This window comes from Pristiophorus japonicus, chromosome 3 (assembly GCF_044704955.1).
Source record: "Pristiophorus japonicus isolate sPriJap1 chromosome 3, sPriJap1.hap1, whole genome shotgun sequence".
NCBI lineage: Eukaryota > Metazoa > Chordata > Chondrichthyes > Pristiophoridae > Pristiophorus > Pristiophorus japonicus.
This window is the reverse complement of record NC_091979.1, coordinates 258672210-258686565: the sequence shown is the minus strand read 5'-3', so window position 1 is coordinate 258686565 and position 14356 is coordinate 258672210. Positions and strand designations below refer to the sequence as shown.

Below are 14356 nucleotides of genomic sequence, written 5' to 3'. Positions count from 1 at the left end.
AATTTACAACTGCTCGTAAGGCATTTGTCTGGAGGATAACGTTTACTTGAGTTTCTGCAACATCATGGGCCCTAACAGGCACCAAAATTTTATCCCCAAATTTAGTCACTTTAGTTCGTGTAAGGTAAAATGTTTGCCAAACCATATACATGGTGTGGAGCACAATACCTTCCTCTCTTCATACATTAGTTCTCTTTGAGTTCCATCGATCAACCTCTATAGTGCAGTTGGAGATTCTTCATGCCACATGCTGAACAACAACAACAACAACAACTTGTATTTATATAGCACTTTTAACGTCGTAAAACAACCCAAGGCGCTTTACAGGAGTGTTACGAGACAAAAAATTTGACACCGAGCCACATAAGGAAAAATTAGGGCAGATGACCAAAAGCTTGGTCAAAGAGGTAAGTATTAAGGAGCATCTTAAAGGAGGAAAGAGAGGTATGGCGGAGAGGTTTAGGCAGGGACTTCCAGAGTTTAGCACTTAAGCAACTGAAGGCACAGCCACCAGTAGTTGAATGATTATAATCAGGGATGCTCAAGAGGGCAGATTTATAGGAGTGCAGATATCTTGGTGGGAGGGGGTGGGTGGGTGCTGCTGGGGTTGTAAGGTTGGAGGAGATTACAGAGATAGGGAGTGGTGAGGCCATGGAGGGATTTGAAAACTAAGATGAAAATTTTGAAATCAAGGCGTTGCTTAACCAGGAGCCAATATAGACTAGCAAGCACAGGGGTGATGGGTGAGCAGGACTTGGTGCAAGTTAGGAGACGGGAAGCCGAGTTTTGGATGACCACAAGTTTAGGTAGGATAGAACATGGGAAGCCAGCCAGGAGTGCATTAGAATAGTCAAGTCTAGAGGTAACAAAGGCATGGATGAGGGTTTCAGCAGCGGATGAGCTGAGGCAGGGGCGGAGACGGCCAATGTTACAAAGGTGAAAATAGGCGATCTTAGTTATGTGGTCGGAAGCTCATTTCAGGTCAAATATGGCACCAAGGTTGTGGACAGTCTGGTTCAGCCTCAGACAGGTGCTAGGAAGAGGGATGGAGTTGGTGGCTAAGGAATGGAGTTTGTGGCAGGGACCAAAGACAATAGCTTCGGTCTTCCCAATATTTAATTGGAGAAAATTTCTGCTCATCCAGTACTGGATATCAGACAAGCAGTCTGACAGTTTAGAGACCGTGGAGGGGTCGAGAGAAATGTTGGTGAGGTAGAGCTTGGTGTCATCAGTGTATATGTGGAAACTGACACGGTGTTTTCAGATGATGTTGCCAAGGAGCAGCATATAGATGAGCAATAGGAGGGGGTCAAGGATAGATCTTTGGGGTCCCCAGAGATAATGATGCGAGAGTGGGATGCGAAGCCCTTGAAGATGATTTTCTGGCAATGATTAGATAGATAAGAATGGAACCAGGACAAAGCAGCCCCCTTGATTGGCACCCCATTCACTACCTTAAACATTCACCACCGGCACACCATGTCTGCAGTGTCTACTATCTACAAGATGCACTGCAGCAACTCACCAAGGCTTCTTCAACAACACCTCCCAAACCCATGACCTCTACCACGTAAAAGGACAAGGGTAGCAGGCGCATGGGAACCCACCACCTCCAAATTCCCCTCCAAGTCACACACTATCCGGACTTGGAAATATATTGCCGTTGTTTCATCGTCGCTGGGTCAAAATCCTGGAACTCCCTACCTAACAGCACTGTGGGAGTACCTTCACCCCATGGACTGCAGCCGTTCAAGGCGGCGGCTCACCACCACCTTCTCAAGGGCAATTAGGGATGGGCAATAAATGCTGGTCTTGCCAGCGATGCCTACATTCCATGAATGAATAAAGAAAGAAATTATGCTACTTTATTCATGAACTTGAGTCGCCAATATGAAAATTATGATGTAAATGTGATTGCTAGATATTTTGTGCTCTTTTACTGTGAAACCTGTTTAAAGGATTCCCCTAGTTGCTATTCTTAATATAGTTTAAAAATAATATAGTTCCATTGCAGACAACACTTTGTTTTTTATGTCATCTCCCAACAAGTCTATCAAGTCCACTTTAAATATTTCCATCGGTCTTACATCAACAGATAACAACGATATTGTTATTATCATAGGAATCAGTCCGAAATAATGTTACTCTGCCTGCAGGTTTCCTGGCATAATACACCACATTGCCAGAAATAGGAATAATTTGAAGTTTTGGATGCATGATTCTGTCAGATAAATATCAGCCCACCTTGTCATCAGTCATTAGTCAAACAAGTATTCAGGTACTCTGGTACCTCCTTCCTGACTAGTCACAACAAAATCCATCAGAGCAGCAAGGAGCCATCCTTTCAATCTAAAATGAAAAAAAAACTCTCCATACTGGTTAGAATTGAATCAGAAATTAACTGAATTAATGAACTGAAAAGGGGCAGTCTTTCAACCGTGGGTGTCCCTGAACAGGTTCAGTGGCAATGGTTTGTTTTAACATCAGGGCAGCATAGAGGTGTTTTGGAGACACGTTTTCATGACCTGTCACGGCTTCAAAAGACACAGTCCTCTAATTACCATCAAAATCACGGGTATTTTAAGATCGCGGTCTCAGTCTCACTGACTACTTTCTTCAACATAATTTTAACCTATTTGTTCTTTCCAAGCCTGATGCAGGTGCTGTGGGATGTGGAATTTCTATTCTTTCCCTAAAGTAGTCCACATTTCTTCCATGATCTGGCCCACAAATCACCTATCGATCACCTCGATCTCCCCACCTTGAAATAACTTGTTCCAGAAGAGCTTTCGCAGTCGTGGTATCACTTCGAGCTGATACTTCAGACACCAATACCACATGTCTTTACATTCAGCAATTCAGTTGTGGGAAATAGAAGGAAGGGGTTCATTACTTGTTCACTGTGGAAAAAACCCTTGGTGTTGAGGGAGGAGTCAACCAGCGCAATAGCACTTTCAGTCATGCTGCTAAGTCAATAATAAAAAAAGTGCTTTGAAAATGTTCAAACTGTAACACTATGGAGCCGATTTTCAGCACCTCACCGCTCGCTGCCGCTAACTGCCGCCCACTGCCACCGACATTCCTCTTGAAGATCCGCCCAGTGCCACTTTGGAGGTGGGAGGGGAGAGCCGCCGAGAACCTCCCGCTGACGTCAGTGGATGGCCGGGTGGCGCAACTGAGCTCCTGCCTGCCAAGCTCCCAGATTCCTGTGGGCGGGAGCCGGCGGGAGGGACTCGGCTGCAGAACGGGGGTGGACCGCTGGCTGACGGTGAGTTGGAAGAACCTGAAAAAAAAGGTAAGTGAACATTTTAATACTTTTTTTCAACAGTGACTTACCTGGATGGGGTCCCCTGAAGGTCTTTGGATACTTTAAAAACATTTTTGCTGTTGTTTTTTTTTCAGGTCTTCGACCCTCCGTGGGCCCGACTCCATCCTCGGCAGCACTTGGGTGGCAAGCGCCTCTGCTGCCGAGAATGAGAGCTCCCGCCCGCTGCTGCCCAGATTGGTGGCGTACGTCTTCCATTTGCCGCCCGCCGACCTTCAAGGGACCTTCTTCATGAAGATCCCGCCCAAAGTATCATCTGGTACCTCGGTGGCCATCGGCGGCACTTTGGGCGGCACTTGGGCGGACGGAAGCCTTGCTGAAAATTGTCCCCATGATTCTCCAAAATGCTTTTACCTTTAAAAAACAACTCATTGTGCATTCTATCGTGGTATTCAGTAAATTAGTCAAAATAAATCCATACCACACATCTTTGACTTAACTGCTATAGAGTCAAACACTTTTATGAAAGCACAATGGCTTTACTTAAATCTCCCATATTCCATTAAAAATATATTGATATTCTTACAGCTTCCCATCCTCCATCCACCACAAACTGCAACTTGTCCAAAAGCCTGTCTCATGTATCCTGTCCCGCACTAAGTCATTTTCACCCAACTCCCCTGCCCTCGCTGACCTACACTGGCACCCTCTCCTTCAGTGTATTAATTTTGAATCCCTCATCTTTAAATTTCTCTATGGCCCTGCCCCACCCTATCCCTACAATCTACCCCAGTCCCCAAGTTAACAACAGTGGGGTCCAAAGAGACTTGGGGGTCTATGAGCATAGATCATTAAAATGTCATGAATAGGTACAGGAAATAATCACATAGGCAAATGGAATGCTAGCCTTTATATCCAGAGGACTAGAATATAAGGGGGTAGAAGTTATGCTACAGCAATACAAAGCTCTGATTAGACCACACATGGAGTACTGTGAGCAGTTCTCAGCACCACACCTTAGCAAGGATATATTGGCCTTGGAGAGAGTGCAGTGTAGATTTGCCAGAATGATACCTGGATTCCAAGGGTTACATTATGAGGAGAAATCACACAAACTAGGGTTATATTTCCTGGAATTTAGAAGGTTAAGGGGTGATCTGAGTTTTCAAGATATTCAGGGAAACTGATAGGGCAGAAACTATTTCTGCTGTTTGGGGGATTCGAGGAGTAGGGGACATAGTATAAAAAATAGAGCCCGGTCTTTCCGGAAGTGAAGTTAGGAAACACTTCTACACACAAAGGTTGGCAGAAATTTGGAACTCTCTTCCGCAAACGACAATTGATGTGAGGTCAATTGTTAATTTTAAATCTGAGATTGATAGATTTTTGTTAACCAAAGGTAGTAAGGGATATGGGCCAAAGGCAGGGATATGGAGTTAGGTCACAGATCAGCCATGATGTCACTGAATGGCGGAACAACACGAGGGGCTAAATAGCCTACTCCTGTTCCTATGTTCCTCTCCCCTCCCAAATACTCTGTTCCTGTGACTCCAGCCATTTGTGTATCTGTCACTCATTCACCCACCATTGGTGGCAGAACCTATTTCATCGACCAAGTCTTTGGTCACCTCTCCTAATCTCTCCCTTCCTGACTCAATGGCCTTTTTCATTTTGCCTATCTGTGAAACAATGTGGGACTTTTTTTTCCATTAAAGACACTACTTTAATGTAAATTATTGTGATTGTTACATTTAGAAAAACATATCTCAACGCTAGGTGGCATTGAAGCAGTAACATTTTACTACTGCTAAGGAGGGCAGGATGAGATGACACAGCTTTGCACCATGAAATGGAGTTTTTCTAGTATGGTCACCTGATATGAAAATAGGTATCACTAAATAATAATGCATTCCACGTTAGAGGGATTGATGTTATTGTTTTGCAGCTTGATAAATTTTTATTACCGTTAAAGCAATAGCTGACAGAATTAAATTTTACTGCTGCACCTGTGTAACTCGCTTTAATACTTTACTGATAAGGAATATGAAAAGAAGCAAAGAGATGTTTGTCATAGCCATGTAAAAAGCATGGAAACCTGGAACTCATAAAGCTGCTTGGCATTGTTTGAAGTTCCTCCAAGAATTAATTTGTCATCTGCCTGTTTCACATGCACGAAAATAGCACCATTGCTACAGTGCAAACATGAGCACAGTTTATATATGTGTGTGCACGTTATAGAGAGCCAGCAATCGCTAGTTGCTGTCACGCCGGGGCACCAGCGAAAGTAAGCAAGAATTCACGCGTATGATTCCTGAATACATTACTTGTAATCCAAAAGATTTTTAATGTTTTCTTCTAAATTTCATCTTAGATGCTGTGGCTCGTAATTGCAGCAGTTGCTTTGGGCAACACAGTGAAAGGTAAGAACGAAATCATACAGAATAGTATCGATACGTCCAATAAAGTTTTACAAGCCTTACCGTTGAAGACTGTTGTCAACTTTGTGTACAGCAAGAAAACCAACTCCAAAAACAATAGTGATTCTGTATTTTTTCTCTCCCCTGCATCTCTCTACAAGTATATGTGCGCATGTCAATTTGATACATTTATTTTTGATTTGTATTTGACACAGGTTTGACAAATCATTGGATTTGTTGAGCGGGCAGAGAGGAGTTAGGCCCAAGTGTGTTAAGCGTTGGCACGATAAGCTAATTTCTACCCTATAGTGTCTATCGGGCCCAAATTTCCCCAGCCGCCTAGAGCGGCAGAGTTAGGGGAGCCAAAAGAAGTGCGAAAAATGTACCTACTAATTTGGCCGCTCCCTCGTCATCCGGATCGATCAGCGTGGCGCTGCAGAGCTTAGGGGGGGCGGGGGGGCAGAGCTTCGGCCGGGTTTGCTCAGCGCGGCCGGCAGTGGGGCGGGGCTTGGGCCCAGCGTTTTGTGGAGTGCCGGCAGGGGGACGCATGTCCATTTGAGCATGCGCGCATGCGCAATGGGCAGTTCAGCTTGCGCGCATGCGCATGCGCAGTGCAACAGGAAGCTTGGCAATGTCGGAAAGTGTGAGGTCATCCACCTTGGGAAAAAAAACAGTAAAAGGGAATATTATTTGAATAGGGAGAAATTACAACATGCTGAGGTGCAGAGGGACCTGGGGGTCCTTGTGCATGAATCCCAAAAAGTTAGTTTGCAGGTGCAGCAGGTAATCAGGAAGGCGAATGGAATGTTGGCCTTCATTGCGAGAGGGATGGAGTACAAAAGCAGAGAGGTCCTGCTGCAACTGTACAGGGTATTGGTAAGGCCGCACCTGGAGTACTGCGTGCAGTTTTGGTCACCTTACTTAAGGAAGGATATACTAGCTTTGGAGGGGGTACAGAGACGATTCACTAGGCTGATTCTGGAGATGAGGGAGTTACCTTATAATGATAGATTGAGTAGACTGGGTCTTTACTCGTTGGAGTTGAGAAGGATGAGGGGTGATCTTATAGAAACATTTAAAATAATGAAAGGGATAGACAAAATAGAGGCGGAGAGGTTGTTTCCACTGGTTGGGGAGACTAGAACTAGGGGGCACAGCCTCAAAATATGGGGGAGCCAATTTAAATCCGAGTTGAGAAGGAATTTCTTCTCCCAGAGGGTGGTGAATCTGTGGAATTCTCTGCCCAAGGAAGCAGTTGAGGCTAGCTCATTGAATGTATTCAAGTCTCAGATAGATAGATTTTTAACCAATAAGGGAATTAAGGGTTATGGGGAGTGGGTGGGTAAGTGGAGCTGAGTCCACGGCCAGATCAGCCATGATCTTATTGAATGGTGGAGCAGGCTCGAGGGGCTAGATGGCCTACTCCTGTTCCTAATTCTTATGTTCTTATGTTAATTGGCCAATTAAAGGGAGAGCGCCCTCAGTATCATTGTAATGGAGCATATATAAAGGTAAAGTTTGAATATTGATTTTTGTGTGGCTGAGCGAGTGGAAAGGAGTGCTGGATAAGTGGAAGAAAGGTGAGAAGTGTGAATGTTGAACATTACCTGCATGTGAGACCAATAGACGAATGACGCAAGAGCGTGCAAGACGAACAACGAATTTCCTGCATGAGGAAGAGGAGAAACTTGTGACTGTAACTGAGGAGAAATGGCTGGAGCTGGACATCAGCAAGAGTGTTCAGTCAAAAGTTTCACCCAAGGAAATGAGAAAAAGATGGAACCTTGTTTCAGAAGAATACTCCGCTGGGGTCAATACCGCAAGATCTGGAAGATCTTGCAAGAAGAAATGGCAGGACATTGGTCAAGTAGTGAGTGTAAGTAATATCTTCATCTTTAAATTGAATTACAGTGGAAAATGTGAGCATCTGTATATGTCCCACCCATCAGAAGCACACCATGTCTGAAAATTAATATTTTCATCTTTGCAGAAGAAATTGGCCCACAACAAAAGGGAGAGAACTAGAACAGGAGGAGGTCCGCCAAATCTGCACCAACTGTCACCCCTGGAACAGAGGGTTGTTGCCTTGCTGAGTCGCACTGGCAGAAAAAGAATAAGCTCTGCACAAACTGGACCCACACGCGAGGGTGAGGGTGAGTCATTAAAATGCATAGTCGCCCTTCAAATCAACCTGCTGACTGGCCTGCTATGTGTCAGACTACTCGTGCCACCCATCCTGCCCCCTCCTGTGCTGCTAACTATTTGACTGTTATGTTGTCTTTTGCAGAAGAAGAAGACACTCCTCAAGATCCTGAAGATCCACCAGAGGATCCAGATGCATGCGCTCCAAACCAAGGTGGGTGGGGGGAGGGGTCCATGGAAATGTATGCATGGATGCTGACCGCGATATGGATCAGGCCATAGTACAGGGCATCACACTGCCAGAACCCTCCATGAGATCCTCGGCAACATTCCATGGGTTTACACCTTCCGAGGTCGTGGGTTCCAGTGGCAGTCAGGAAATGCATCTTGGGACACCCAGTCTCCCACCGTCCCAGCCTGCACTTCACATTGGAGGGGTGCCACTAGGTAGACCCACGGCGAGAGGAAGGAGAAGCCGACCAGTCTCTCCTGAGATGCAGCCCTCAGCAGAGGTTAAATCAGGTTGTTTCATTGGGTGAGGAGACCAATGCCCTCACAAGATCACTCATGGCGGCCGTCAGTGGGGTGCTTGATGAGGTTGTGACACTGTCAGGTGAAATCTCTGCACTGAGACGGGAAGTGAGGGCGGGCATTTCAGAGGGTGTGCAAAAGATGCCATAAGGGAGCTAGCTTCTGCAATAAGGGCACAAAGGCCGGATACTCAAATGCCATTCCCACTTCAATCCACGCACCAGCCACCGGTCAGACCCAAGCCGGGCCCCCAACTCCCCCACCCCGACCACCATCACCGACCCTATGAGGAAGTGCACTTTCTCCGAGATGTGGGTGAGAGCTGGGTGCAGCCTTTCTTTGCTGTTGTTGCTGTTGTTGTTGTCATTGAAGTGCACTGTAAAATTTCCAATAAAAGATATTTTGCATTAAAACTGAATCATGCTCCATTAGGACCACGCAACATTTAGGGCCAACTGTAAAAAGTAAAAATACCTCCCCCCTACAGTCATGCGTGCCTGCCGCCCCCAGCCCTGGCGGGAGGGCTAGCCGGTGCGTTCTGCAGTCGACAAGGTAGGACTGCTCTATTTTCAGTAGCTGATTTATCTTTCATTTATTTGTGGTGATGTTGTGCAGCTGTTGTGCTGAAGATGTTGTAATGTTGTGCTGGTGTTGTGAAGGTCTTTAGTGCTTTAGAATCCTCGAACTCACCTCCCCGCCGCCGCCCACCCCCCCCTTATCTCTGGCTACCTGCGCTGATTACTTAAATGTAGGTAAGGTTTTTCTGTGCCTACAAAAGTAGCCACATACACTGGCCTAAGTTAGTTTGGAGTAACGGTCAGCTGGCCAAATTTGCTTCTATGGCCAGAAGAGGTGTAAGTGGCTTGTCACGCCCCCTTTTGGAGAGAACAAACTAAACTAGAAAAAAACCTAACTAACTGACTTACATTGGAGCAAGTTAAATGGGGAAATTTGCGATTTTTAAGTTACTCCAAAAAAAACTACTTACTCCAAAAAAAACGGGCAACTCTTGGGAAAATTTGAGGCCTATGTTACAAAGCGCTATGTTAAATCATGCTGATTACTTTCTGCAGACCCCCCCCTCCAGTAAGTTTAGTATCCCATCAAAGTCAGGTGACAATTGGAGCTTCCCTAGAGGGAGGGAGGAAAAATCAGAGAATGAGTCAAATGGGGATGGTGATGTGCATAGAATAAAAACAGAAAATGCTCGCAATCCACAGCAGGCCAGTCAGCATCTGACAAGAAAAGAACTTGTATTTTTATAGCACATTTCCTGTCTTCAAAGTACTTTTGCAGTATAATCACTGTGGTAATGTGGACAAATGCAACAGCCAATCAGTGCACAGCAATGCCCCCACAATCAGCAATTGGGTAAATGATCAGGTAACTTGATCTGGTGTTGATTGAGGGATAAATATTGGCCAGGACACCAGGAGAACTTTGCTGCTCTTCTTCAAACAGTCCCACGGAATATTTTACGTCCATTTACGTGTTTTATTTGCTTACCTCGGCCACCTCGCTCCCGAAGTGGCCGGCCGCCCGATGCTCACCTCTTGCAGTTGCTGGTGTTTTCGCCCGGCGATGCTGCAAGGGGCGGAAGTCATTTTCGGGTCCGGGGCGCAACCGAGGCGATGACTTCACGATCTTTGGGCGAAGGAGATTGGGGCGCAATGCTGTAGTGCAGCCGCAAAACTCCCTGCCAAATATGGTGGAGTCGATGTCAGCGTCGCACCCGGTCGCAAAGCCATTTGCGCCCGGTTAGGGGGCACTAACGGCAGGTGCAAAGGCACTCAATTTCACCCCTATGCTTTTTATATATCTTAGTTTGTGAAACTTGTTCACAAGTAAATTCTCTTTGCAGCTTCCGAAATCTGCTATAGCAGACTAGGCTGTTTTACGGATGATGTCCCATGGGCTGGAACAGATCAAAGGCCAGTTAAAGCACTACCCTGGTCCCCAGAGGATGTTAATACACGGTTATTGCTCTGGACAAGGAGAAATACAGCAACTTTTCAGGTACTGTTTGAATTTACTAGGTATTTTTTACTATTTAAAATGCAGTCATCACATCAACTTGATAAAAAGGGGAAAAAAAGAGGAAACTGCAAATTTTGGGGAAAAAATCCAGAAAGTCTTGGAAATACTCAGCAGGTTCATCAGCATCTATACGGTTACAGTATTTTTGGAATGTGCCCCTTTTTCAGAACTGAAGACTGCAGGATAAACAACATTTTTAGTAGAGTTGAAATGAAAAGTAAGAAAAAGGATGTGTTACGGTGGAGGGGAGAGAATGGAGAAGATGAATGGGGAATGGGAGAGAATAAAACACAGGGAGTTAATGGATTAAATCATCTGAAAACTACTTAATAGATCATCAGTGAAATAATGCTGAGCTATAAAAAGAACAAAAAGAATGTGAAAATAGTTGGAATGGATGAAAAACTACAGAAGAGGAATGAAAAAATAGAGAAAGAGAGAACAAAACACGTTACAAACGCATTCAGTATGAAAACAAAACACAAAATGCAAGTGAAACACCGTGAAGCTGCCACTCACGAGAAGGGGGAAAAAAACAGGTCCACACCACAGGGTCAGACCCCCACCAGGCCAGGATGTGTGGTGATAGAGTAGGGTGTGTACTGATGCAGTGTGTCAGAGTTAATGCTGTGGGACCAGAGGCCTGGAAACTGAAGACGTGTATGGTATTGGGAGGCAGCCAAGAAGTGGAGCAAACATTAAGAATAAAAGGACACAAGAGAGGAGAAATAACGGGAGCAAAGAAAGCAAGCTTAAAAAAAAGAAAGCAAAGAAAGAAAGGAAACCTGCCCGAAAAAGGATAGTCAAAGGCGAGAAAACAGAATTAGGGTAGACAGTAAGAACAAAGAAAATGAAAGGCAATGAAGCAAACAAACAAAAACAAAGAAACATATTGGGGAAGATTTCCTCTGTGTACTGTGTGCAACACAATTACAGGTACGGAAAATAATCAAAAAGGCATATGGAATGTTGGCCTTTTATATCTAGAGGAATAGAATACAAGGGGGTAGAATATATGCGACATCTATACAAAGCCCTGGTTAGACCACACCTGAAGAACTGTGAGCATTTCTGGGCCACACCTTAGGATGGACATATTGGCCTTGGAGGGAGTGCAGCGTAGGTTACCAGACTTCAAGGGTTAAGTTACGAGGAAAGATTATTCAAATTAGGATTGTATTCCCCAAAATTTAGAAGGTTAAGGGGTGATCGGATCGAAGTTTTCAAACTATTAAGGGGAACAGATAGAGTAGATAGAGAGAAACTTGTTGGGGACTCGAGGACTAGGGGGCACAGTCTAAAAATTAGAGCCAGACCTTTCAGGAGTAAAACTAGAAAATATTTCTACACACAAAGGATGGTAGAAGTTTGGAGCGCTCTTTGTTAATTTTAAATCCTAAATTGATAGCTGTTTGTTAACCAAAGGTAGCAAGGAATATGGGCCAAAGGCAGGGATATGGGCTAAAGGCTATGGAGGATTATGGAGCTAGGTCGCAGATCAGCGATGATCTCATTGAATGGCGGAACAGGCTCGAGGGGCTCAATGGCCTACTCCTGTCCTATGTTCCAACCTATTTATGTAACTGAAACAGAGATATTGAAAAACTACGAAGATAAACCAAGTGAGCTCAAGAACAAAAATTAAAAGCCAGCCATGTGTAGCATCATAAAGGACAGAAGGTATTAGAGAATAATGAGAACAGGAAGAAAACAAGCAAATGCATCAATTCTGAGAAAGGCATAGCAACAGAAAAATATCAAAATGTTAGCAAGAAATAAAACGGAAAGCTTAAAAAAGTGGTGTAAATATAAAGAGGTTGAAAGGGTTACAGTGATATTGTTGAGAGGACAGCAGCTGGATTCTCCAGTCATGTCCCCACTGACTCACACAGCACTGTGGCTTGTTAGAGCATGACAGTGTTAAGATTGATAGGGCCCACTGAGGATTTCACACAGCATATGCTTGGACTGAATGTAAACAAAATACTCTGCTTGCCTCTAATTGTTTTCATTACTCACTGATTTTATGGACAGCGCTGCTGATTGAGTGAATGATTTTGAGAGAGAAAAGGAGAAACTTGAAAAGGAAAACAAAATCAAAGCAAGCACAATTGCAAATAGAAATTTTAAAAATCTTTTGAGGAATTGCTGATATCTTTTGCCACATTTATAAAACATTTTTCACAGAATACATTAATATAGAAAAGGTACTGCATGCCACTCACCTTTGAGTGCTCTTTAGTTCTGAGTTAATGTTTCCATTATTTAATGTTATTGGTCACATGGAGTCCAGATGTTAAAAATCAAAGGTTACAGAGAATTCAGATTATAAAAAGGAATGTTATAAAAATCAAGAATGAGTTTCTATTTGTTTGCTTTTAAACTTTGACCTGATCAGTATTCCTAACAGTAACTATATATTTTTGTTGTGGTAGTTTTACTCTAACTATGAAAGCAACTTTGTTTACACAAGGAAATGATAGAATATTTATGATAAGCCAGTGAACTCTTAAAGAGATAATAAAAATATATTGGGCCTGAAATCCCGGTGCTGGGCTTCCCGCGGGCGCCCACCAGAAATGAGTTAAAAAGATCTGCACCTACCTTTTGGTGCTACGTCCTCCAGCGATCCCGGTCGGAGGCCTCCTCTCCCTGCACATCGCAGTGCGTTCATGTCTTGCAGATGCGCAGGGAGAATCTGGAGTCACGTGGCACTGGACAGCCAATCCAGGTAAAGTATTCTCATTCATAATATTGGGAACTCCGTAAGTAGGAGTTCTCATTATTATTGAGGAACACCCCCCCGCCCAACACCAAAACACCAATAAAAAAATAGGGGGAAAAATCACATATTTAACATTAATTTAAATTAAAGTTAATAAATGTGGTAGAAAAAAAATATATTTTTCAGAATTTTTTTAAAGTTTTGCAATTAGGGTTTAAAATAAACTTATCTTAGTGGGCAGGGTTTTAACAGAAAAATGTGATTTTAAATTTTATTTTTATATGTTTTTTTATATGTTTTAAAATCTTACGCTGGTAAAAGTAGCCTATGCTCATGCTTTTACCTGGCGCAAGAGTTTTAAGGACATTCGCTGGGCAAGAGATGGGCAAATAGCGAAATCTTGCTCATGCGACTGTCCTGGCTGTGGGGATACGGTGGATCTGTCAAGCCAGAACTTGATAGATCGGAAAAGCCGAAAACCGACTTTTGCGAGGCCTCGCTGGATCCGTACACACTCCGTACGGACGCGGCGAGGCCGGAATTTCAGGTACAATGCATTTTCCATCCAACTATCATAGAATCAGAATTCGGTCCTCTGTAAAGCACAAAGCCTCTTTGCATGTCAAGAATAAGAAAGAAATAGCTTGCATTTATAGTGCCACCTTTCACATCCTCAGGACATCCCAAAACACTTCACAGTAATTGAATTACTTCCGTTACTTTGTAGCCAATCTGCACAAAGCAGCAGCAAGGGCCAGCCACAAACTGTGATGAAATTAATGACCACATAATCGGATTTTAGTGGTATTGGTCAAAGGATAAATCTTGGCCGGGACACCAGGAGAACTCTCCTGCTCTTGTTTGAACAGTGTCTCTGGATCTTTTACACCCACCAGAGAGGAACATCTGTCTCACCTGAAAGACAATGAGGGGAATTTTAAACCCCAAAAATGGGTGGGTTTGGGTCGGGTGGGATGTAAAAATGTAAAAAAATCTGAAACATAATCCCAACCACTTCCGGTTATAATGGAGGCGGCATCGCAGGTGGCGTATTGGTCATTTAAATATCACAATAAGGCCGTTAAATCTGTCAGCAACTGAGGGAAACCCTCCCCACCTCCAAGCTAATATCGCACCCAGTATCTCGAACAATGCAAGACCCCTTCAGTACTGCACTGACGTGTCACCTTATACTACATGCTTAAATCCTAGAGTGGGACTTGAACCCGCAAACGTCTG

At 44.0% G+C, this 14356-nt stretch overlaps 1 protein-coding gene across 1 annotated transcript in view; it reads left to right on the top strand.

Moving 5' to 3' along the window:
- LOC139260240 (pancreatic lipase-related protein 2-like) overlaps positions 1–14356 on the top strand; it is a 70115-nt gene that overhangs the window by 35442 nt on the left and 20317 nt on the right. The window contains exons 2-3 of the mRNA XM_070876566.1: positions 5637–5685; positions 10217–10371. Of these exons, the coding sequence (XP_070732667.1) occupies positions 5637–5685; positions 10217–10371 (204 nt within the window). The remainder of the gene's footprint in view (positions 1–5636; positions 5686–10216; positions 10372–14356) is intronic.